Source organism: Orycteropus afer, unplaced genomic scaffold (genome assembly GCF_000298275.1).
Source record: "Orycteropus afer afer isolate SDZICR_OR568_19922 unplaced genomic scaffold, OryAfe1.0 scaffold00200, whole genome shotgun sequence".
NCBI classification, from domain to species: Eukaryota; Metazoa; Chordata; class Mammalia; order Tubulidentata; family Orycteropodidae; genus Orycteropus; species Orycteropus afer.
This window is the reverse complement of record NW_006921787.1, coordinates 47,919-70,646: the sequence shown is the minus strand read 5'-3', so window position 1 is coordinate 70,646 and position 22,728 is coordinate 47,919. Positions and strand designations below refer to the sequence as shown.

Here is a 22,728-nt window from a genome sequence, read left to right as displayed (position 1 = left end):
TTGTGCCAAGTTATTTATGTATGTTATTTTATTTAATGTTCACAGGAACCTTGCCAAGTAGATAGATCTTATTTAATCTTCACAGGACCTCTGAGATTTAGGTGGCATTATTCCTAATGTGCTGATAAAAAAACAGTTTAAATTTTTGGCCAAGGTCTCATGGTTAGTAATTGGCTGAGCAGGGGTCCATGTGCAACCTTGTTTGACTCCAAAATCTGTGCCCTTAACTGCCTGGCTCTATTTCTCTCCTTTCCCCTTTTATAAACTCTACTTTCTAGTCAAGTGTCTCTGATCATCCCAACAGGAAGTGATGCAGACAGGTGCTCCTTTATGTTCCAAACATTTTTCCCCTCCTAGCATCTACCCATGTTTTGCCTCATATTTTAGTAATTTGAGTGAAGATCTTATCTCTCCTAGTGGACTAGAAGCAACCTGAAGACAGGCATTATGTCATTTTTGTGCTTTCATACTATCAAGGACAATGCTTTGAACTCAACAATAAACATTTAAAAATTGAGTTAACATGGATATTTTATATATGATGGATTATAGTTGAATGGTAATTATATTTATCATATTGACTTGTGGAGAGTAGGTGAAAAAAAAAAAAAGTCACCAAATATGCTAGTTATTACTATAATGACTAGGGAACAACTGGATGTCAGCTTACTATTTTCACATGCTGTCTTTTCTGTTTAAGATGAAAATTCTATTTAGGATTTTTCCTAAGAATAAGTTATTACTTCTTAAGTAATTATGGAAGCATAAGTGTATACACACGCACATACACAATGTACATTAAAAGTTAACTTAGAGAAAAACTCCTCATTATTACTTGCCATATAGAACGTGACCATCCTATTTCTGGAAGGGCTGTCCCAGAAGTTAAGGTAGCAGAAGATGTACACAGCCCCGACGAGTAGGTTGAACAGTCTCCAGTGGCAGGTACTGTCGATGATGTCACTCTGCTGTGCCACAAGCCAGAACGTCATCACTAACCAGTGGGCACCTAGAGAGAAAGCAGGCCAGCGGAAATGAGGCCCCCAGTGGCCAAAAAGAGACTCTGGAAGGCCTAGTGCCTAAGGCATTACACTGCTAACCAGAAGGCTGGCAGCTCAAACCCACTAGCTGCTCCATGGAAGGAAGATGGGGCAATCCACTTCTGTAAAGATTTACTACCTTGGAAACACAATGGGAGTCACTATGGGTCAGAATTGACTTGATGACAGTGGGTTTTTTTTTTTGTTGTTGTTGTTGATGGGTGACCCAGAGAGACAAGCCAGGCAAGGACACAGATACTAGAGTTTCCTGACACACTCTACTCTGATGTGACCAATGCTGACTCAGAATCCTGACCATGGAGAGAAACTGAAACTCATAAGAGGTCAGAGGGCCCTAGAAAACCATCACATTTTACTTTTACATTATCTCATTTGATGCTTATAAAGGGTCTTCTTCCTAATTTGATAAGAAACAAAGACTCACTTCAAGACCACTTATGAATTATTATCTACTTATCCCCTTTTGGATCCAAAAGTGTTTAAGGAAGCAGTTATGAAACTGATTTTTCCACTCAATTTACAATTTTCTTCCATTGTAACTGCAAAACCTAAAAACCTCCACACTGGAAGTAAAGAACTCTGTGTGATCCCACTTTTAATTTTTATTCCTACATTTTAAGAGCTCTGGTAGCATAGTGGCTAAGGCACTTGACTGCTAACCAGAAGGCTGGCGGTTCAAACCCACGAGCTACTCCTCGGAAGGAAGATGGGGCAATCTACTTCTGTAGTGATACTGCCTCGGAAACCCAAGGAAGGGTCACTATGAGTTGGGTCTGACTCGATGGCAAACAACAACAACAACAACAACAACAACATTTTAAGATGGATAGTATCAGTCTGGGAGCTCTGATAGCATAGTGCCTAAGGCACTTAACTGCTAACCAGAAGGCTGGAGGTTCAAACCCACCAGCCACTTTTCAGAAGGAAGGTTGGGCAATCTACTTCTGTAGTGATACTGCCTCAGAAATCCAAGGGGGGTTGCTATGAGTCGGGTCCAACTTAATGGCACATAACAATAACAACAACAATATCAGACTGGAATTCAAGCCGAATTAAAAAAAAAAAAATCAACAACAATAAAATAGATAAATTTGCTTTAGAAGCACACTTTCTTTCAAAAATTCTCTTTTCTGCCAATAAATGCATTAACGTTTGCACTAAGCCTAAGGTTTCAGTATTTCTCAACTTCTCTAGTTCTTTTAAAACAAGAGTACACTGTTCCTGCTGTGAATGCATTCACTTATGACCAGAGTCCCCTCCTTGGCAGGGCACACAGGCCTCATTCAGTTGTCCTGCAGAGTCAGGCTGACTCCCTGTCATCACCACTCACGTCTGTGTGGTGCCAGGCTGAGGGCAAAGGGTGGGTTCTGGTTCATGGCAAATGTTCTACTGGAAACCGAGAAGATGTCAAAGACTGAGCACTTAAACAAAATGGTGAACTTCTGGAGACTATGAGCAATATCATAGTATCTACTGTATATTTTTGCATTGGGTCAGGGCAGGTAGGACCTTAGACTTCCCTCCTGCTTGAGTGACAGCTTTCGAAAAGATTTCAGTCCACAATAGAGACAACTTGGTACTGTGCTGAGGAGCCCTTGCAGCAACCAAACTTATGCTCTAGAGTTAGCTGGGACTTTTGAAGGCTAGATTCTAAGCTATGGAAGTTTATCTCCAAAAACAGCTACCATGAATTCCTTCCCTCCCTGTACACTCATGAAGAATGGGAGTCTATTCCTCCTCCTTCATGAATCTGGGCTGGCCAATGACTACTTTGACCCACAGAATAAGGCAGAAGTGACATGTGCAGGTTCTGGGCCTATATTTTAAGAGCACTGGCAGTTCCTACTTCCTTTTCCTTGGGGTCCTCAGCTGCCATGTATGAAATCCAGGGTACTTTACTGAAGAGAATGGCCATATGTGATGTAATACATATGAGTAAAGAAAGCTTCTTGTATGTCCAGCCCAGTCAACCTTCTATTATGAATTCAGACCCCCACTATCCTACTGCAACCACATGTGGTACTCCAAGTGAGAACTACTCTTCTAAGCCAAGTCAACCCCAACACTGTGGAGAAGATCATATATGGTCATTAAATTCTGGAGTGGTTTACTGTGGCAGAGTAGCCCTGGTGATGCAGTAGGTAAGCACTCGACTGTTAACCAAATGTCTGTGGTTCAAACTCACTAGCCACTCCATGGTAGAAAGATGTGGCAGTCTGCTTCTGTAAAGATTTATACCCTTGCAAACTCTATGGGGCCATTCTACTTCTGTAGGATCACTATGAGTTAGAATCATCTAGAAGGCAACACGTTAGTTTTTTCGTTTTTGTTTTTTGGTTATATGGCAGTAAGTAACCAGAACATAAGCTCAGCTTACCTCCAACTACCAAAACCCAAACATGGTAAGCTCTGTAAAACAGAACCAGACTCAGAATGCGAGTTCCCAACATGCCCATTCTCCAGAGTTGTTGGCAGAAGAGGGCAGCCCATGGCATAGAGAGGTGACCCGGCTTCATGAAGCCCATGAAACGAGCATATGACACCAGAGCCCAGGACAGCGAGGACCAGGAAAACAAGGCACTCACCCCTGGAAGGGAAATAGACAACAGTATTCTCTTAAGGTTTCAAATCAACAGCACACATAAAGACCCATTCATGAAATTCCTTCTGTGGGACATATAATCTCTCATTAAAACTTGACTTCATCTGGAGTGTCTCTAAACAAGTACATTCACCTGTGGAAGCATAAAAAGTCTATGTAGAAATACATGTATACATACAGAATACGACAAGGATGACTGCATCATGAAGTAGATGCTCTTCCTCAACAAATTAATTGGGCACTTCCTTTGTATAGCTTTCTGAACATGGCATTACATCCCAATGGTACTTTATTGTTCAATCCATATGAAGGAGGTTTAATAAAAGAAATAAAACAAGAATATCAAACTGTATTTGGTTCTTTGATAAAGATAGATGGAGATGCAATAGAGTCCTTTTAAGCTTTAAACTTGTGCAAATACAAATGTGGACACTCAGGAAAGAGAAAAGAACAGATGAGGAGAGGAGAGGAAGTGAATGGAAAGGAGGGGAGGGGAAGATTAAAGAAGAGAAGAGCAAAGAATAGAAGCAATAGAGGAGAAAAGGGAGAAGCAGAATGAGGAGCTGGAAGCAGAAAGGGGGAGCTGTAAACACTTTTAGGGCCTGAGTTGTTTCAGTTTCCACATGGCCTTGGGGTACAATTCTCTGGCTGTTAAAAGTTAGTACAGTGACTAAAGACACAGGAGAAATAGGATGTGACAATGTCCCAAGGAATTTTCAACTTAACTGTTGCTATATATACTTTCAATCCTACAGATGAACTTCAGAACCTAAACTCCATGGAAGAAGCAACTTCTGTGAACTAAATTCCCCAAATGAAAGCCAGTTTTAAACATCATAGTGTTAGTGAGCTACTTGTGGTTCTTATTAGTTGCTGCTGCACCAATTCTGACTCATGGCAACCCCATGTATGCAGAGTAGAACTGCCCCATAGCGTTTTCAAGGGTGGAAGCAGATTGTCAGGCCTGTGTTCCAAGGTGCCTCTGGGTGGGTTGAAATCACCAACCTTTAGCTGGCAGTCAAGTGCTTAACCATCTGTACCACCCCGTGACAGAAACTCTTGATTGTTCCAAGCAGGGAGAGTCTCAGGTTGGAGGGTTCTGCTGAATAAGGAATGTGTTTTTGTTTCTCTTGGGAAGTTGGTCAGTCTGGGCTCCATGGTGAAAGTTACTCACCTGGCACAACATCTGTGAAGTCAGAGGCAAGAAAAGCATGTGTTTGAAGCAGCAGGTGGGGTCCGGTCTGAAGCAGGGCTTCCAAGAGCCGGAGGGCCGACAGGTCAGCCTCCTGCAGCAGCAGCTGGCCCAGGCGGGGGGCATCCCACTCCTTAGACAGTGCAGCTAACACAGCGTCCCAGTGCCTGTAGAAAAGCAGTGGGCTCCATAATCCTGAGCCAGAGTGCAAACAGATTCAATAGGACTTTCTCCTTTTCCTGTCTTATTGAAAGATTATAACATTTTTAAGAATAATCTATGCACATACCAGATTCCAGAGTCATCAACAAGGCTGTCACCAAGCTCCCACTCCAAGCAGAAGACTTCAGCTCCAACCTAAGTGTCCAAAAGTCATGGTGCAGTATATACTCTTCCTCAGCAAGGCACAGTCAGTGAGTCCATACTTTACTCAATCTTAGAAGAAATAGGGGAGGGCAGGATGGGAGTCTGGACAAGGGTTGGTGGGGGTTCCCTCTAATCTAAAGCTACTGTGGGCAGAGGAACCCAGGCTGACAACCTTTCAAGGCTTGGTGCTAACCTAAATCTACTTGTTTCACCTCAGGATCTCTTTGGATTTGGGATTAATTCATTAAAAAAATGTGGGTTGCAAAGTACTATCTGTAGTAATCTCTGTAGAGGATAAAAAGATGAGAAAATCTCATTCTTTGTTCTAATATAGAACTTTGTATGTCAACTGGGACATGCATAAGTGCAGAATGGAGAAAGAGAAAAGTATTGAGGCTTAACCAGATAATGGCAAGATACTAAGGTAGCTGGAACATAATATGTAGGTAGAGGAACTGACATGATCTCAGTGAGGTACTTGAAACCCTTTGCTGTTGAGGCGATTCCAACTCATACTAACCATATAGGACAGAGAAGAACTGCCCCATGGGGTTTCCAAGGCTGTAGCCTTTACAGACACAGACTGTAACATCGTTCTCCTCGGGAAACATTGGTGTGTGTGAACTGTTGACCTTATGGTTAACAGACAAGCACTCAACCACAGTGCCAACAGGGTTCCTTAGCAAGTTATTTAGGGCTCTGAATTTCAGGATAATGGGTTTGGATTTTGTTTTAGAACGATGAATTTGGTAGAGGTATTTGTGCTTTTTAGGAATATGGCATGAATGTGTGTGTGTATGTGTGTGTGTGTGTGTACACACAGGAGAGGAGTATTGGGAAGAAAGCTAATATAATTCAAGTGATAACTTTAAAAGTTTGGGTTCTTATAAGGCAATAAGCTTTTGTTTTATTTTAAAAAAATTTTATTGTGGTTTGGGTGAAAGTTTACAGAGCAAATTCATTTTCTATACAGCGGTTCACACATATTTTGTTTCATGACATCGACTCTAAGGCAATAAGTTTGGAAAAGAATGGGATGCTAAAACAAGGTAGAAGCAGATGAAGAATAAAAAGAGGCCATTAGATTTGGAGATGGCCAATGTGACCTTCAAGTGTTAGGTTAACAAGGCATATCATAAGGAGGTAAGGCTTACAGAGGTGGTAAGCAGGAAGCGTAGAAGATTCTTACGAATTCTGTAGACAGGGCTGCCCAGGGCTACACTGGATTCATCAGCTCACCCCAGTCAGGACACAGAGTGTAGGAAAAGGACTTCAATGCAGGAGAAAAATGTTAGGATATGCTATTCCTTTTTTTATTTTCCCACCATAAACCCATTCTACAAATCTTTTTCTGATACTTTCACTTTCAGAAAGCAGTCCAGAAGCTAACATGGATTGCCATTCTATACAATCTAAAGAGTCAATAAAATATATGCTAATATTTGCATATGAGAATGATACCACTCTTCAGCCACACAGAAGACTGTGGACTCTGAATCTCCATAACAGATTTCTCCCTCATCCATCAGTCTCCCCTTCCTTGATCTACTACTCAGCAGACTCAAGGATAATTACTACTCTTGCTTGCAGAATGGGTAGTAGTCCCTAACAAATCCACTGGGACTATGAACTTCTTTGCCTTGTAAAGGTTAAAAGAAATGGGAAGGCATTGTAATTTATCAACTACTGACTCAAACAGTTAAAACTTTAAAGTCACCTAGGGAGCTCTGGTAGCATAGTGGCTAAGACACTTGCCTGCTAACCAGACGGCTGGCGGTTCAAACCCACCAGCCACTCCTCGGAAGGAAGGTTGGGCAATCCTACTTCCGTAGTGATACTGCCTCGGAAACCCAAGGAGGGGTTGCTATGAGTTGGGTTTGACTCGACGGCACATAACAACAACAAAGGTAAGCTCTGCTTAAGGACTTCCTTAGAGACTTTGACTCTGCTCTTTGGTCAACATTTCTACCTCCAGAGCAGAAGGGTATACTGACATTTTGCTCATAGTGCTGAGGGCCTAAGAAAGATGCTTAAAGATAAACAACTCCTTTTTCATGATTTGGAATTCTGGAATGAAATGACTTCTTACTGAGTTTTTTAAGCAATGATTTCTGATGCAACCATAATGTTAAAAAACAAAAGAACACACACACACACACACACACACAAATCACCCATAAGTACTGTTTTCCTTTAAAAGATTATTTATATGAGACCAAATGGTCAACAATTACTTTAAAGCAAAGATGAGAATATAAGGGGGCAGGGAAACTATATTAATGGAAATGGAATGACAAGAATAGAAATACTGAGAATGTTCATACATTGTGAAGACCTAACCAATGTCAGTGAACACTTTGTGAAGAAATTGTTGAATGGGAACCTAAACTGTTGTGTAAACCTTTACTGAAAACATAATAAAAAATATTATTTAAAAAACCAAAACATATGAAGCCAAAAAAAAAAAAAATGTAATCATAAGGGTAGGCATAGTTTTCTTCTTGTTCTTGAATCATTTGTCTTCAGTAGATGGTATTTCCCTCCTCCTACAACCCAGAAGGCTTCATTCGTTCAATGTGCATTTTTAGTGACTGCTAGATGCAACAATAAGGAGCTCTGGTGGCACAGTGTCTAAGGCATTTGCCCGCTGACCAGAAGGTTGGTGGCTCATACCCACCAGTTGCTCTGTGGAAGGAAGATGGGCAATCTACTTCTGGAAAGATTTACCATCTTGGAAAATCAACAGAGGTCACTATGAGTTGAAACTGACTCAGTAGGAGTAAATTTGGTTTTTTTGTTTGTTTGTTTTTTCAGAGGCAACAACACATTCAAACATAGCAATGATGGTGAGGATGGCACAGGACTGTAGAATGTTTTGTTCTGTTGTACGTACGAGTAAACCATGAGTCAACCTGATTCCACAGCACCTAACAAAAAACAGAGACCACAGAAGAAGCAAGAGAAATTAGAGATGTTCTTGAGAAGCATAAGATCCCACTGAAGAAAGAAACATGTGGAAAGTTTAAATAGGAAGAACAAAGTATCAGAAAGAGCTGCTTAGGTGGGTGGGATAAACAGTCCTGGAGACAGAGAATGGTACAAACAGGGTAGGCTTTCTAGAAAAGGAGGGATGGGCAAGTTTTGGATAGGAGGGCATCTAAGAGGAAGCAAAATATAAATGAATGTGATTACGGTCCATGGGATAAAGAACCAGACCACTGAATGGCTGGTTTACGTCAGTGAACAGTGAAAATCTGGGTGAAATGTAAGGCTGGGGCCAGGAGTAAAAGGCTTTTAAGGTTTAGTTGGCAGCTGCACTTCCCTTGAAAGAAATGGAGAACCAGCAAAACATGACTAACACCACTCCAGTATATGGGACCTATCACAGAAGGAGGAATAAAGGCTGAGACCACTGGAAGCTTTTTGGAGCACCCAAGTGAAAGATGTGAGAATGGAAAGTAAGAGGCATTCAGATGGTCACTAATTTCTGTTAAGATTCATCCCCTAAATTTGTTCTCATGGTAGCTTGCAAGTACCCCAGGTACAATGCAAGAAACTAGGAGGCAGAACATAAACACTAAGCACATTAATAGGCCAATTAACTGGGATGTTCCATTAAACCATGACCCTAAACTTCCAAACCAAGGGAAGAAAATCTGAACAAGTGCTTGGTTGTAAAGAAGCAGCCTCGTCAGCTACTCTTTTTGGCCATTGTTGTAGATATCACACAACTTTTGTCAATTCACCTTTTTACAGGTGTAAAACTTACTGATAGTACTTATAACAACTGGCAGTGCAACCTGACCCTTAATCAATATGATTTTTCCATCACTGTTAACTCCTCTTTGCCCCTCCCTCTTGCCCCTGGTAACCACTAATAAACTTTGGTCTCTATACAGTTGCCTTTTCTTATCTTTTTATATGAGTAAAGTCATATGATATGTCCTTTTATGATTGACTTATTTCACTCATAATGTCTTCAGGCTACATCCATATTGTAGCATGTCTCAAGACTTCATTTCTCCTACTGGCTGAGTAGTATTCCATTGTATGTATGTACCACATTTTGCTTATCCATTCATCTATAGATGGGCATTTAGGTTGTTTTCACCTTTTGGCTATTGTGAATAGAGCTGCAGCGAACACTGGTATACAAGTCTCTGAGTCTCTGCTTTTAAGTATTTTCGGTTTACACCTAGGAATGGAATTGCTGGACCACATTCCATTCCTAGGTATATACCCAAAAGACTTGAAAGCAGAGACTCAGAGACTTGTAAACCGGTGTTCACTGTAGCACTAGGGAACTCTGGTGATGTAGTGCCTAAGATATTTGACTGGTAACCAGAAGGCTGGCAGTTCAAACCCACCAGCCACTCCTTGGAAGGAAGGTTGGGTAATCTACTTCCGTAGAGATACCACCTCGGAAACCCAAGGAGTGGTCACTATAAGTTGGGATTGACTCAGTGGCAGTGAGTTTTCTTTACTTTTTTTCTTTTAAATAGTAATACTAAGGAATTCTGGTGGTATAGTGCTTAAAATATTTGGCTGCTAATGAAAAGGTTGATGGTTCAAACCTACTAGCCACTCAATGGGAGAAAGATGAGGCAGTCTGCTTTCCTAAGGATTTTAAGACTTGAAACCCTATGGGGCAGTTCTACTCTGTCCTATAGGGTCACTATGAGTCGGAATCAATTCAATGGTAGTGGGTTTGACTTTTGATAGTAATACTATTTTTAATTTTTTAAGGAACCACCACACTATTTTCCACATGACTGCACCATTTTTCATTCCAACCAGCAGTGGACAAGGATTCTAATTTCCCAACATCCTCACATTTATTATTTTCTGTTTGTTTGATCTTAGCCATCCTAGTGGGAGTGAAACAGTATATTATTATAGTTTGAATTTGCCTCTCTCTGATGGTAATGACTTTGAGCATCTTCTCATTTGTTTGGTGGCTATATGAATGTCTTCTTTGGTGAAATGTTTATTCAAGTCTTTTGCCCATTTTATCATTGGGTTATTTGATTTTCTCTTGTTAAGATACTGAAGACATATATTTTAGCAAGCAGGCTCTTACTGAATACATAGTTTCTGGAGATAGTTTCCCAGCTGGCAGCTTATCTTTTCCTTTTGTTAAAGCTTTCAGATGAACAAAAAGTTTTTAATTTTTTTTTTCAGTGCCATTTATTTTGTCCTTTTGTTGTTATATTAGATGATCCACTGTTAAAAGCTAGGCCTAATAGCATTACCTCTGAATCTTCTAGAAATTTTATGGTTTTAGTTTGTACGTTTAGGTCTTTCACACATTTTGAGTTTGTTTTTGTGTATAGTGTGAGGCATGGGACCTGTTTCATTTTTCTGTATATGAAAATCCACTTTTCTCAACACCATTTATTGAACAGACTTCTTTCTCTACTGAATGGACTATGCACTCTTGGCAAAAGTCAGGTGACAATAGATGTATGAGTTTATTTCTTGACTCTCAATTCTATTCCATTGGTCTAATGTCTATTGTTATATCAGTGCCAGACTGTTTTGATTACTGCAGCTGTATAATATATTTTAAAACCAGGAAATGTGAGCCTCCTTTGCTCTTCTCTTTAAACATTGCTTCAGCTATTTGGGGCCTCTTGCCATTGCATGTAAACTTGAGAATTGGTTTTTCCATTTCTGTAAAGAAGACTGTTGGAATTTTGATCGAGACTGCATTGATGCTATAGATTGCTTTGGGTAGTACTGACATTTTAACAACATTAAGTATTCTTATCCATGAAATAGAATACCTATTTATTTGAATCTTCTTTAGTATCTTCCAGTAGTTTTTAGAGTTCTCATTGTCTAAGTCCTTCATGTTCCTGGTTAGATTTATTCCTAGGTATTTTATTCCTATGCTATTGTAAATGGGATAGTTTTCCTAGCTTCCCTTTCAGATTGTTCACTGCTGATGTACAGAAACCCAACAGATTTTTGTTTGTTGACCTTGTACCCAACAACTTTGCTAAATTCCTCTATCAGCACTAGGCATTTTTCTTGTGGACTCTTTGGGATTTTTCTACATATAAGAACATGTCATCCAAGATTAGATATAGTTTTACTTCTTCTTTTCCAATCTGGATACACTTTACTTCATTTTTTGATGGCTGTTTAAAAATGGATTAAGGGAAAAAAAACAAAAAACAAAAACACTGCCATCTAGTTGATTCTGACTCATAGTGACCCCATTGGGTTTCCAAGGCTGTAAATCTTGACGGAAATAGATTGCCTCATCATCCTCTTGTGGAGCTGCAGGTGGGTTTGAGCTGCTGGCCTTCTGGTTAGCAGCCAAATGCCTTACCCACTACGCCATTAAACTCACTGCTATCAAGTCGATTCTGACTCATAAGGACCTTTGGGTTTCCGAGGTGGCAAATCTTTATGGAAGTAAATTACCCAGTCTTTCTTCCACAGAGTGGCTTGTGGGTTTGAACTGCCAACCTTCTGGTTAACAGTCAAATGCCTTAGGCAGTACACCACCATAGCTCCTTACTATGCCACTGTTGTTGTTGTTGTTATGTGCCGTCGAGTCAAACCCGACTCATAGCGACCCCTCCTTGGGTTTCCGAGGCAGTATCACTACAGAAGTAGGACTGCCCAACCTTCCTTCCGAGGAGTGGCTGGTGGGTTTGAACAGCCAGCCGTCTGGTTAGCAGGCAAGTGCTTTAGCCACTATGCGACCAGAGCTCCCGTACTATGCCACTAGAGTTCCTTAAATACAGATTGCTGGCCCTTAATTCCAATATTTCTAATTAAATAGATGTGTAGAGAGAATTATGAAAAGTTTGCTACAATAGGATTTAGGTCAGGAATAGGGCTCGAGAATTTGCATTTTGAACAAGTTACCAGGTGACGAAGATGATGATGATGACGATGATGATGCTGGTCCAGGAGCCACCTTAGTCAGTGCTCCTACAGCACTTTGTATATCATTCCTTCTGTGCTGATCTCACTGTTCACAGTTTTGATCCCAATTCAGTCTCACAGATTCTATCTTACTCATGTGTATCTCCAGTCCTTTCTGTCACATAAACTCACTGACATTGACTCAATTTTTGACTCATAGTGACCCCTCCTTGGGTTTTTGAGGCTGTATCTCTGTGGAAGTAGATTGCCCAAGGGTGGTGGCTGGTGGGTTTGAACTGCCAGCCTTCTGGTTAGTAGTCAAATGCCTTAAGCACTATGCTACCAGAGCTCATAAACAGATAAATACGAGCACATTGAGCTATACTGATGACAATTTAAGCTTTCTAGCTGCATTAAGAACACCGTATAATACAAATTGAAGCTTGGGAACAGGTTTCATTAAGCAAAATTAAATCTCTGGAATTAAGTTTCTTAGCAAGCTTTAATCTTCCCTTCTTAACAGCGTAAGTAAAAAGCCAAACATGTCCACTACAAACATAATCCTTTATCCCAGGCCTACAGCTTGAAGAAAGAACACATCTTCTCTTCAACTTCTGGTGATGTCAGAGCTTAGTTAGCAATAGCTCAAACTTTGGGAACAAGGGTTCCAATTTCCCCACACTCTCACCAACATTTGTTAGTTTTTTTTTTTTTTAATTTTAGCCCAGTGTGAATGAAAAGGTATCTCATTGTGGTTTTGATATTAAATTTATACCCATCTAGGCTAAGTTTATTTTATACTCTTAAAGATCAACCTCAACTTTCCTTTTAAGTAACTATTTAACTTCTACTTTAACATAATACTGAGGATAGGATCAGTTAGGTATTTTTCTATCATTTCATACCAAGTTACCAAATGGATTTATAGTCTTAAAAAGAAAAATCACAATAATATTGGTAACATATAAAATTAAAGTGTGTATAAAGAAATTAAAAAGAAAAAAAGCAATTGACCTTGCTTACGTAAGTAATAACTAAGGTCAGATTGTCTTGGCTAGAGTCAGATTCAAATCAACATATGAATATAGCATGTGTCATTTGTAATTAAAAAAATACATTTAAGTTTTAATTCCTTGTATTTTTTATAAGCTACTTTACCTCAAAAGGTTTGTATTTTATTGTTTTATCTGTTGTTAGTAGAATCTTATGAATCATGTTATGAAGTCACTTAAAGTGGTCCATTCATTGTTCCACAAATCAGGGCTGTGCAAAACATAATTGTTTGGCTCCTCCTTCAGGTGCTTTTACTGAACTGCAATTTGCTGAAATGCTGCTGCCACCAGGAGGGACATAAAGAGGAAAAAAAAAAAAAGAAAATTATTGCCATGGAGTCGATTCTGACTCATAGTTACCCTAAAGGACACAGAATTGTCCCATAGGATTTCCAAGGCTGTCACTCTTCACAGAAGCAAACTGCCACATTTTTCTCCTGCAGAAAGCCCATATCTATCGGGCTCAACTGAAGAATCTTTCTGTTAGCAGTTGAGTGCTTTATCACTGTACCACCAAGGCTATTTCTAAAGAGAAATAGTCTTTCAAAACTCATTATGGACTTGCTATGAGGGCCCTTGTAAACAACTGTGTTTTGTAAAAAGCTGTTCACTGTTATTATCTACCTAGTGTTGTCTTTGTGAGAACTCATTGTACTGGTAGCAGGATGTGGATTACATTTGCTGCTGTCTATCTCCCCACTCACCCCCATCTTAACTTTCAAAGCTTTTTCCCCTAAGAGAGGAGATTGTTTTTTCAGAAAACTTAGGGCCAAGTTTGCGTTTTACTTCTATTAATTGTCCATTTTGGCTTTATCTTGTCTTCTTTAACTTGTTTCCTTGGCTTTTCTCACTTACTTATATTCCTTTTTTTCACTCTTTTAAAATTATATGTGTAATTTTTAGTCACCTTAAATTCTATTTTAAAAATAACTACAGATATAGATGACTAATTTGTTTTTCCTAATTTCTAACTTTCACGTCCCTCTTCATTCATCATCCATTTTACTTTTTTTATACATACCAGAAAATAACGGCATAATAAAGAACCCTTTAAAGGAGACTGTGGAAGAAAATCACTGTGTCTGCTATCAAAAACCAGCAGTATGAATTCAGTCAAGTCACTGCTCATGGGTACCACACCTCTTCTCTGAAAGCAAGATACTGGGTTAGATGGTACCTGATGCTCCTCACACAGCCTGCAAATTTTTCTGATAATTGCTCAATGCTCATGTCTTAAGGAGCTCAGGTGGCATAGTACCTAAGGCACTTGACTGCTAACCAGAAGGCTGGAGGTTCAAACCTACCAGCCACCCCTGGGAAGGAAGGTTGGGCAATCCTACTTCCGTAGTGATACTGCCTCAGAAACCCAAGGAGGGGTCACTATGAGTCGGATCCAACTGGACGGCAGTGAGTTTGGTTTTTTTGGAAGACATGAAAAAAAGAAATAAACTCACTGTTGTCAAGTCAATCCAACTCATAGCGACCCCTCCTTGGGTTTCCCAGGCAGTATCACTAGGGAAGTAGATTGCCCAATCTTCCTTCTGGGGAGTGGCTGGTGGGTTTGAACCACCAGCCATCTGGTTAGCAGTCAAATGCCTTAGGCACTATGCCATTTACTTAGCTTGTTTCGGAGTTAAAAGGTATAATTTAAGATAAAGTTAATTCATTAATTCAGTAAGTTGTCTTTCCTTGAAGTCACATAATTTGTGAACTACACTGCACTAGTTGCTCCCTGAAAGGAACTTCAAAGTCAAAGACTCACAGCCTTAGTGGTTTTATTATTATATTGGGCTGAGTGAAGGACTGATATGAAAATGGCAGGTAGTGCTCAGTAGTGGCCAGATGACGGACTCTAATCCTTTATGAGCCCAAATGTAAAGACATTTTTTGTCTCCCTACCCAATATTAAGGTGCTCTGGTGGCACTGTGGTTAAGGCACTGGGCTGCTAACCAAAAGGTCAGCAGTTCAAGCCCACCAGCCACCCTGCAGGAGAAAGATGGGGCAGTCTGCTTTTGTAAAGATTGACAGCCTCAGAAACCCTATGGGGGTTGCTATGAGTTGGAATCAACTTGAATGTAGTGGGTTTGAGCTACCTAGTATTAAGAGTTATAGGTTTTCAGAGGAACCCGCACTGCTTGAACACAAGGCCTAGCTCTGGACAAAACTTCTGTGACTGAAAACATGCTTTTGGTGCCCTTAGAGATCTAGAGTTCTATCTCTGAGGGGCCAAATGAGAATTCAGGAGTGGCTGCTTGATTTCTTATCAGACACACCTGCCACTTCCTACCTGAGATTCTCCTCTGGGTGGGATGGGAATTATCCCTTCCGGAGACTGATTCTGTTCTCAGGGCCCACACCTCAAAGTCATGACAAATCAGAACAGTCATTTCAGCTTCTACAAAGAAAGTCGGGACTAGCTTGAAGGCATAAACCACCAAGAACAGAGGGCAGTACTGCCCTGAGGTCTAAAACCTGGCAGTGGCTTCTTGAATACCTTGCAATCCTCAGTGTCTAGTGAAGAGTTGAGCTGCAAGACCTCACTGATTTGATCACTGGAGTTTTCTCTTTTATTCTTATGAGTCCACTGCAAATATAAGCCAGCTGAGAGATGAAGCTTGCCATTTATATAAACTCACTGCCCTATCTCTCCTCCCATTCCCTCTATCCAGGGTATTCCAAGGAAAAATAGTAACTTGCATGCAGAGGCGGCCTGTGGACAACAGGTAAGTCTGCTACATACCAGGACTATGCCTATCTTCTTTTTCTAGAAACAAATGGCACTGGCTCCCAAATGGCTTCTTCCTACAACAAACGCTTGATGCAAATATTACCAGGCCAACATCAGTGTCAGTCTGTGCTTAAACCTTCCTCTTTCCTTCCTTAACTTCTTTATGTTTAAGTGGAACTGCCTTAAATGAGTCACTCCATAGGGTCCTCTGTGTTGACCAATGAATTGAAACAATAGGAAGATAGAATTTGGCTGAGGACAAGAAAGAGCTTTCTAAAGGTCACAGCTGCATCTGGAAGAAGATCTGTGATGTTAGAGACGCTCAAGGAAGCAGAGGCTGGAAGTGATGATGCAAATATCATGGCACATTAACATGGTAACTTCTGACATTCTCTCAGCTCTTAACTTCCATGACTCTATGGATAAACATATGACAGAATAATCTTTCTACTGAAATTATGAAATCATGCTTCTCACAACAATCTTTGGGATTCCGAAGTGAAAAAGATAATGCCTTACCGTTTCCAAACACCAAGCTGTAGGAAGTGCAGAATCACCAAACAGCAATGACCTTGATGTCCATCTGCTCGAAACCATACATAACTCAGGCCCTGGACCAAGAACCCTGGCAGCAGGACAGAGAAGGCCAGCCACCCCCAAAGAAGCTGTCCAGTGATGAAATAATACACCATGGTGCAGATACCTGGGGGACAAAAAAGGATAGATGAATTGGGTTATTGGAAGGATTGAGGGAGACTAGTTAACCAACACTAAGTCCCTAAGACCAGCAGGGATTTCCACCAAACATAGTACCTGAATCAGCAGAAGCCTATTAGAAATCTATAGTCAAGAAATTTAATGAAAGCTTTGGGGTTTCAAAAGGGCAGACACCATGGTTCATTGAAAGGGGCTGTTGGATAATATTATGACAAGTATCTAGAATGTGCTCAACAATGTTAAACCTACTCTTCAGGGGATTTTTCGTTTTTTTATTTTTGATGATGGTGATGGTGCTGTAAGAGGCCCTGTTGGCGCAATGGTTAAGCACTTGATTGCTAACCAGATGGTTAGGCATTTGAACCTACCAGCTGCTCCATGAGAGAAAGATGTGGCAGTCTGCTTCCTTAAAAATTTATAGCCTTAGAAACCCTATGGGGCAGTTCTACTTGGTCCTGTAGCATCAGTAAGAAAACTGGCTCAACAACAATGGGTTTGGTTTGAGTTTTTTTGTGCTGCTGCTGTTAGTTGCCAGCAGCTCTGACTCATGGCAACTTTACATAGAACAGAAAAAAATAATGCCTAGTCCAGAGTCATTTTCATGCTGGTTGGTATTTTTGAATTCACTGTCACAGCTATTATGTCCACCCATTTCATTGGTTTTCCTCGTTCTCATTTTCCCTCTACCAAACATGATGTTCTTTTCTAGTAACTGGTCTTCCTAATGACCTATGTTGTTGTTATTGTTAGGTGTTGAGTCAGGTCCAACTCATAGTGACTCTATGTACAACAGAACAAAACACTTCCTGGTCCTGAGCCATCTTTGCTACACTTAAGCTCATCATTGGAGCCACTGTGTCAATGGATCTCTTTAAGGGTCTTCTCCTTCTTGACCCTTTACTTTATCAAGCATGATATCCTTCTCCAGAGAATAATCCCTTCTGACAGCATGACCAAAGTAAGTGAGAGGAAGCCTGGCCATTTTCACTTCCAAGGAGCATTCCGGCCACACTTCTTCCAGGACAGATTTGTTTGTTCTTCTGGCTGACCATGGTATTTTCAGTATTCTTCACCAACACCACAATTCAAAGGCATCAACTCTTCTTCAGTCTTCCTTATTCACTGCCTACCTTTCACATGCATATAAAATCAAACCAAACTCACTGCCGTTGAGTCAGATCTGACTCAATAGTGACTCCTCCTTGGGTTTCCAAGGCAGTATCATATGGATGTAGATTGGCCAATCTTCCTTCCAAGCAGTGGCTGGTGGGTTTAAACCACTAGCCTTCTGGTTAGCACTCAAATGCTTTAAGCACTATGCCACCAGAGCTTCTTTCACATGCATATAAGGTGACTGAAAATACCATCACTTGGGTTAGGAACACCTTAGTCTTCAAGGTGATATCTTTGCTTCTTAACACTTTAAAGAGGTCTTTTGTACTACATTTGGCCAGTGCAATATAATGTCTGATTTCCTGACTGCTGCTTCCATGGGTGTTGATTGTGGATCCAAGTAAAATGAAATTTTTGACAGCTTCAATCTTTTCTCCATTTATAGTGATGTTTATTGGCCCAATTGTGAACATTTTTGTTTTCTTTATGTTGAGTGTAATCCATACTGCAGACTATAGTCTTTGATCTTCATCTCTAAGTGCTTCGAGTCCTCTTCACTTTCAGCAAGCAGGGTTCATCTTCATATCACAAGTTGTTAATGAGTTTTCCTCCAATCCTGATGCTGCATTCTTCTTCTTGTAGTACACCTTCTCAGATTATCTGCTCAGCATACAAACTGAATAAGTATGGTGAAAGGATTCCTGATTTTAAACCATGTAGTATCCTTTGTTCTGTTTAAACAACAGCCTCGTGGTCCATGTACAAATTCCTCATGAGCACAATTAAGTGTTCTGGAATAACCACTTTCATAATGTTATTCATAATTTTTTATGATCCACACAGTCGAATGCCTTTGCATAGTCAACAAAACACAGGTAAACATCTTTCTGGTATTCTTTGCTTTCAGCCAAGATCCATCTGACATCAGCAATGAGATCCCTTGTTCCACATCCCCTTCTGAATCCAGCTTGAATTTCTGGAAATTCCCTGTCAATATACTGCTGCAACTGTTTTTGAATTATCTACCACTAATCTGTCAGTTTTTTGGACTGTGGTGGCTTTCAGGTTGCTGTGAAGCTGGAAGCTATGCCACCAGTATTTCAAATACTAGCAGGGTCACCCATGGTGGGTAAGTTTCAGCAGTGCTTCCAGACTATGACGCTGGAAATGACCTGTCTATATTATTATGAATCACTATTTTGTTGTCATCTATATGGTTTTCACTGGTTAATTTTCTGAAGAGATATGGACTGACAATGGCTGTGATGATGGACTCAAGCATGGCAATGACTGAGGATGGTGAAGGAACAGGCAGTGTTTCGTTCTGATATACATAGGGTAGCAATGAGTAGGAACTGACTTGGTGGCACCTAACAACAATGATTTTCTTAAGTAGATCAGCTGGCCTGTATTCCTAGTCTGTCTCAGTCTGTAAGCTCCTTTGAAAACTGTCCACCATAGGTGACCTTGCTGATACTTGAAATTCCAGTACCGTATCCTCCAGCATTATAGCAACATGCAAGTCACCACAGTATAGCAAACTGACAGACATGTGGTAGCTTGATCATAGTAGTAATATAATGGAAAGAGACAAATTAGCTTAGGATATGTATTCACCGTCAGTAACAATATTGAACTGTTACCACACGCCAGCATCTGTGCTATGTGCTTTACATGTGTTACCACAGTTCTTTCTCTGAGGTAAGTATTTTATCTTTACTTTTCAAATGCAGGAATTTATTAACTGTGAAACTTGAGGATGACAATAGAGATTAATGTTTTGTATCTTTCCCAGCATTTGTAAGCATGTGAATACACAGTAATCATTTTATATTATTATTTCTTGTCTTTGTCCAGTATTAATGTTTAAAAATGGATTTCTGTGCATAAGCTGTGAATTTTAGCAGAAATGGAGAGCATTACCCCAAAACCCAAACTCAAACTCAAAGTGAAACCTACTACCACCTAATAAGTTTCTGACTCACAGACCCTATAGGACAGAGTAGAACTGCCCCACAGGGTTTCCAAAGCTATAAACTATCAAGGAAGCAGGCTTCCACATTTTTCTCCCAAGGAGCAGCTGGTGGGTTGGAATGCCCAACCTTTGGTTAGCAGCCACAAGCTTTACCACTGCACCATCAGAAAAAAAAAAAAAGAAAAAAACCTAACCAAACGAACTGCAGTGTAGTGGATTTAACTCATAGCGACCCCTCCTAGTGTTTCCAAGGCAGTATCACTACAGAAGCAGATTGCCCAATCCTCCTTCCGAGGAGTGGCTGGTGGGTTTTAAGTGCCAGCCTTCTGGTTAGCAGTCAAATGCCTTAGGCACCCACCCACCAGTGCTCCTTTCATTATCCCAAAGGTACACATAAAAAGCCTACAGCTGAGTAGAGGGAGTCAAACTTTAGAAAAGCCATTCCTTGGTCCCAAAGGTTTAGTCTCCAGTGCGCTAACCACCTTGTGTTTCCTCCTGAAACGTACAACCAACAAGAGCTTTGCTTACACACACACACACACACAAAACCGTTGAGCGAGTTGTTGTTGTTATGTGTCGTGGAGTCGTACCTCACTCATAGCGACCCCTCCTTGGGTTGCGAGGCAGTATCACTACGGATAGTGGGTTTTAACCGCCAGCCTTCTGGTTAGCAGTCAAGTGCCTTAGGCACTATGCTACCAGAGCTCCTGTTGAGGAAGTAACCGCCTCCAAAAAGGCTGAGGAATGCTAAAGAGTGGGCTGTCACTGGAAGGGAAAGAGAAGGTATTGTCCTAGAGACACACCTGCGTGGGTGCTAAGACCCCAGGGGTCTTGTCTTATCCCTTCCAGGCCCGGGTGCTGAATCCGGGAACGCTTTCTTGTTATGTGCTGTCCAGTTGGACCGACTCATAGGGACCCCTCCTTGGGTTTCCGAGGCAGTATCACTACAGAACTCAACCTTCCTTCTGAGCGTGGGTGGTGGGTTTGAACCGCCAGCTTTCTGGTTAGAAGTCAAGTGTCTCAGGCACTACTCCAGCTCCTCCTCCTGTGCCGGCAATGCCAAGCCCCGCCTTTTTTGTTGTTGTTGTTCTTGAAAAAGTGCAGCGGGGAACTGGAGGGGCAGTCCATGTAAACAAGGAGAACAGTTAACCCTGGAAAGCAGTAACTTGCTTGCTCCAAGGAGTGATCTGCTAGAGTCAAGTGTGTGTGCTGGGGAAGGAGGCAGAGAGGCCTGGGGGTCTTGATCTGGAGCTTCTTGAAAGGATTCCCCCCTCAATTCCTTCGGTCTGGGGAGAACCTAACTGCAGAAGACACGGCTGCAGGAAGCCTGGCGGAAGTGGGCGGAGGCACTCCTCTCAGGCACTGAAACAGTTACAGAGTTCAAACTACAAGGGCGCTAAAAAGTGTTGCCATCTTGCTTCGCTTCAGCTTTCTGAGACTGGACCCCATGCGAGACACATGTGTCTCCTCACTGGGCGTTTCCTGCCCTATTTTAAACTCTGAAGTGCGAGTCATCCTCCTCCAGGGCCGCGGATGACTAGTAAACTCCGTTCTCGCCGTCCCTCGCCCCAAAAGCGGCGGGTCTGGAAGGACCACCGTGGCCCTTCTCGGCTACTGAGACCCGCCAGCCAGCAGGGAGCGCGAGGACAGACCGGGATGCACCCCAATCCCATGTTCAGCATGTTTTGCACCCGCAGCCTTGGATAGGCTTGGGTTTCCGGAGGGCAGGCGAAATAAACGTTTCCCGATCTCTGTGTGGGACGTGAGAGATTGGCACCATGTGGGGATCAGGCATTCGTGGAAATGTGGGCTTGCTTGGCAAGCGAGCTGGGGTGCTATCGCTCATGCATAGACTAGGGGAGGCTGCATGCTCGGTTAAGGAATGGCGTTTGCGCCCCAGGGCGCCAGAGGGTAAGGTGTTAGTATTGGAGAGGTGAGCAGGCGATGGCGCTCCCACGCCTCGAGCTGTGCAGGGACTCACGCGCGCTTTGCTCGGCCGCCAGCAGCAGGGCGGAGAACCCCAGGAATCCCGCGTGCATCCTCCGCACCCGGCAGCGCAGTCAGAGCCCTGCGCTCTCGCGGCGTCCGCTACACCCACCTCCGCTGCGCCCCCGCCCCTTCCCCTTCGGCGCGGCCCGAAGGTGGGGAGGTTTCCGGCGAGGAGACCTAACTGGCAAATTTCGGCCTGACCCTTCCCGGGCTCGTGTCTGATTCGAGTTTATGCGATATTACCTCCAGGGAGAGAGAGGGATGGTAGCCTTGGATTTTTGTGGTCTGGAAGGAGGAAGTACAGTTCAGATTGGGCTTCTTAATGTGGGTAGAAGCCGTTTTCTGTGCTGTTTGTTCTCTACCCTCAGTATTGGGGCCATTGGAAACAAGACTGGGTCTATGTTAGTCACGTGGTGGTTAAACTGTGTGTTAAACCTTTGGGCCAGCTGGAAGAAATTCTGATGAACTACTGGTCAGAGTGTGTTTCTGTATTTGTAATGCATTAAAATAATTAATTAGCATTTTTGAAGTCTTACAAGTATGTGGCCAGGAAAAATACAGGGACTGTTAACTGGTATCTTGTCTGCATTGCATCACCTACAAATCCATCCCAATCTCTCTCCTCATAAAATCTTTTTTCAGATGTGCTTTAGAGTTAAACAAGGCCCCATTGTGCAGTAAGTGCTGGCGGTTCAAACCCACCAGCACTCCTCGGAAGGAAAGTTGGGCAATCAATCTACTTCAGTAGAGATACTGCCTCGGAAACCAAAGGAGGGTTCGCTATGAGTCAGATCCGACTGGATGAAAGTGAGTTTGGTTTTTTTGGTAGAGATTTACTGCCTCAGAAACCCAATGGGGGTCTCCATGAGTTGGAATCCACTAGATGGCAATGAGTTTTTTTGTTTTGTTTTGTTTTTCAATGAAGTTTTTAAGGACTCTGGAGGCAGGGTGGTTAAAAGTTATTAACCAAAAGGTCAGCAGTTTGACCCTGTTGGAAGCCACCCACAGGCAACGTGGAAGACAGGCTTGGCAATCTGCTTCTGAAAGGTC

At 41.8% G+C, this 22,728-nt stretch overlaps 1 protein-coding gene across 1 annotated transcript in view; it reads right to left on the bottom strand.

Moving 5' to 3' along the window:
• Positions 1 to 21,728, bottom strand: part of XKR5 (XK related 5) — a 41,861-nt gene extending 20,133 nt beyond the window's left edge. The window contains exons 1-5 of the mRNA XM_007948063.1: positions 21,671 to 21,728; positions 16,404 to 16,587; positions 4,838 to 5,022; positions 3,439 to 3,648; positions 840 to 1,009 (exon numbers count right to left, since the gene is read on the bottom strand). Of these exons, the coding sequence (XP_007946254.1) occupies positions 840 to 1,009; positions 3,439 to 3,648; positions 4,838 to 5,022; positions 16,404 to 16,587; positions 21,671 to 21,728 (807 nt within the window). The remainder of the gene's footprint in view (positions 1 to 839; positions 1,010 to 3,438; positions 3,649 to 4,837; positions 5,023 to 16,403; positions 16,588 to 21,670) is intronic.
• Positions 21,729 to 22,728: the final 1,000 nt, after the last annotated feature.